The 3256-nt window shown below is 34.8% G+C and overlaps 1 protein-coding gene across 3 annotated transcripts in view; it reads left to right on the forward strand.

Annotated features, from left to right (window-relative positions):
- Positions 1-240: 240 nt before the first annotated feature.
- The window catches only part of LOC110460424, a 4504-nt gene continuing 1488 nt past the window's right edge, over positions 241-3256 (forward strand). Inside the window, exons 1-3 of one of the 3 annotated variants that reach the window (XR_002464012.1) lie at positions 241-300; positions 2170-2278; positions 2783-2913. Coding sequence is in view for 1 of the 3 variants with exons in the window: in XM_021513301.1 (XP_021368976.1) it covers positions 2808-2913 (106 nt within the window). In the remaining 2 variants the exon portion in view is untranslated. Of the gene's footprint in view, positions 301-1716; positions 1953-2020; positions 2279-2782; positions 2914-3256 lie in introns of those variants that run through there. The other 2 variants (XR_002464013.1, XM_021513301.1) reach the window with 2 other exon arrangements.

Here is a 3256-nt window from a genome sequence, read left to right on the forward strand (position 1 = left end):
CATCTTTTCTTATTCTGATGTCTTGTGTCCTGCTGGTTTAAATCATACGCATATAAAGAGTTGCGGGTGTGCAAGCAGCAAACACATATCAATTATTATCTTTAATCTTAATAAAACCAACATTTTGTTGACCCATTAGTTGTTTACATTACAGCTGTATTACATGCCCCTATGTCAACAAAATGAAAGTAGAAGATACTTGTTTACTGTTTACCGTTAGACTTTAACGAGAGTACACGGCATGTACAGGGAGCATTCAATCATGTGATCTCGATGTTGTTTTTAGAAAAATCACAGAAGGTTGGTGTTACATATATTCACAATATTACTCATAGTCTAGTCATTCTATGGTTTCACCTCAAACAAATTGCAACAGAAAATATTTTTAGTTGAGAATATATAAGAGACGTGTTTAAACAACATATAAAAAATCTCAAAATTCAAACGATGGGAAATATTCAAATTTTGTGATAAAAAAATGTTAAATTAGCAAACGAATGTATGGCCTGTACGGGCCACCGTCACACGAAAGAGTTCCTAAGGGGAGGTAATATACGAACTATGGTGGAATGAGATAAACAGAAGAACGCCGGTATTTTCAGCGTACATCTTTTTCCGTGGATTGTTTCACTACTAATGGTAAGTGAACTAATAGATATATCATATATAGATGCTTATGTATGATGAAAACATGAAAATTTTGATCCGTTACGAATTTACATTTTCCGTCGNATACTATTGAACCGCAATTTGACCGAGAGAAAAAAACTACGGAAGCCCATACCTGCAATATAACGATAAAATTGAAAAATCGCGGTTAAAATTTTATTATTAAAAACATGAAAATTGCTTGGTCTACGTGATTTTTTCATGATATAATGAATTCGAATTTGTGATATCATTTGATAATTTATATAGTACAGGTGGTCTTTTTCCTAAAAACAGACAGCGTTCGCTTCTGAGTCGGGAGGGGGGGGGGGTTCAATCCCGGACGCGTACAATGTTATACCAAAGACGTAAATTTGGTAGTTGTGGCATCCCCGCATGGTATTAAGGGGATAGCGCAACGACTAGCCTGACTTGAATCAGTATAATGTGTCTGGGTGGGGTACATGCGTCACTGTACTTACAGTGAGCTGGCACTATAAAGACGGCCTGAAATCGCGCCATGACAAGCAGTCCAAAGCACATATATACTACATGTACCATGCATCAATAATACCGTCGGCATATGATCCTGGTTGTAAAGAAGACGTTAAACCCCTGTTCTCGAGTACTCACTCACTCACTCCTAAAATAGATAAAGTTTTTAATAAGAAGCATTGCATGTATTCATAAAATGTAATATCATTAAACCGATTGTATGATATCAGTGAATCTATTATATGATATCAGTGAATCTATTATATGATATCAGTGAATCGATTGTATGATATCAGTGAATCGATTATATGATATCAGTGAATCGATTGTATGATATCAGTGAATCGATTGTATGATATCAATGAATCGATTGTATGATATCAGTGAATCTATTGTTTGATATCAGTGAATTGATTGTATGATATCAGTGAATCGATTATATGATATCAGTGAATCGATTTAAATCAGAAAATATAATTGATGGTATTTTGAAAAACTATTTAAATGATATAATATTTCATGAATACATGCAATGCTTCTCATGATTTTTTTTATCCATTTTAGAAAACCTGCTCTATATGTCAAGTACCAATTGACGATGACCAGACCACAAATGTTCTTGGTGGGAAAGGGAGCAGCGGGATAAATAGTGCCAGTGATATACGTGGTGATAATATAATTACCTCTCCCGGGGACAGAGTGCATATCGAATGCAGACGTCTTTACTGTAACGCAAATGTTATAAACGAGATGCCAAAAATTCGAAGGACGATATCACAGTACTCTTGATAAAGAAAAATACACAGACGGTAGGGTTGTTATCTAAAATATTATGCTATGTCACTGATATAGTGGTTGCAAGTGACATGCAAAAAAATCCATGAAAAATATGTAACAATCCAAAGAAGAAACTATTAATTTGTCATGATACTGTTCATGATATATCTAATTTTGTTATGTTTATAAAGCCACACCTCCCTTTTCATTCTGATTTTACAAGTCATATACACTTCTGGTTTGTTTCAGCATTTTATGAGTGAGTTGGGACCATCAGAAGAATACCCCGATCCTTTGCCAGCTAATGGAGGAGAAATAAAAAGTGCCGCCTTCATTGGAGACTCAGGCATTCTGTTGGGTGAGTTAATTTGACCATAATAGTATTTTATGTATCAGTACATTTGTAATTATGATCAGTTTTTCAGTGCTATAGATTTTCCAAGTAGAAAGTATTGTCCTGACAGGAAATATGTTGCAGTGAATCAGATAAGCTATAATCAAATAACTTCTTTATACCTTGGTGTTTAAACATTTTGATAAACAAATTGTTATTCCCAAAATGTCAAGTGTGCATACATACAAATTGAAATAGACATTCTAAAGTGAGATTTTTTATATAAATTAATCCAGGGCATGTAGTTATACTGTAAGTGATTGATTTTATTGAAAGATGTATCCCTTTCTAGTTTCTAACCAATGGTGGTTTTTTCAACCCATTCTCCGTGTCTTAATATTGTGATATATCAAAAGAGGAATACATTGACTTGATTGAGATCATATTGTAAATAATTACGGTTACACCTAAATTGTTAAGTCTTGAAAAGCCATAATAAAATAATTTCTTCATTTCTTTATTGTCAAGACACAGCACTGAACTGAGCAATGATATGGGGGATCCCCAGCCCACTTCAGTCCCAGTTAACACTCCAGACAGTACTGGCCATGTAGCAGCACCACAGCAAGAACATGATCTTGTACAAACTGATGTCCAAGGTATAGATATGCTTAAGTATAAAGCTGAGATAAATTTTGAAAATGAAAAGATACCAAAGTATCATTTTATCTATAAAACCAGAAACTGAACTATGCACTATACATCAAACTCATTGGCATGTAATCTCCATATGTATATAGTCCTAGAACACTTATGGTATTGTTGTGTACAATTTCAATTGTATTGGTTTTCATTAAATATTTAATACCAGTATACAATTGTTTCATGGCTATTTGGGGAACAGTCAAGACTATCATCCCGAGGTAGGGGAAAGCCCTGGGGAACTGTTTGCCCGAGGCCGCTAGGCCAAGGGCAAACAGTTCCCCAGGGCTTCCCCCTACC

Source organism: Mizuhopecten yessoensis, unplaced genomic scaffold (assembly GCF_002113885.1).
Source record: "Mizuhopecten yessoensis strain PY_sf001 unplaced genomic scaffold, ASM211388v2 scaffold10395, whole genome shotgun sequence".
NCBI classification, from domain to species: domain Eukaryota; kingdom Metazoa; phylum Mollusca; class Bivalvia; order Pectinida; family Pectinidae; genus Mizuhopecten; species Mizuhopecten yessoensis.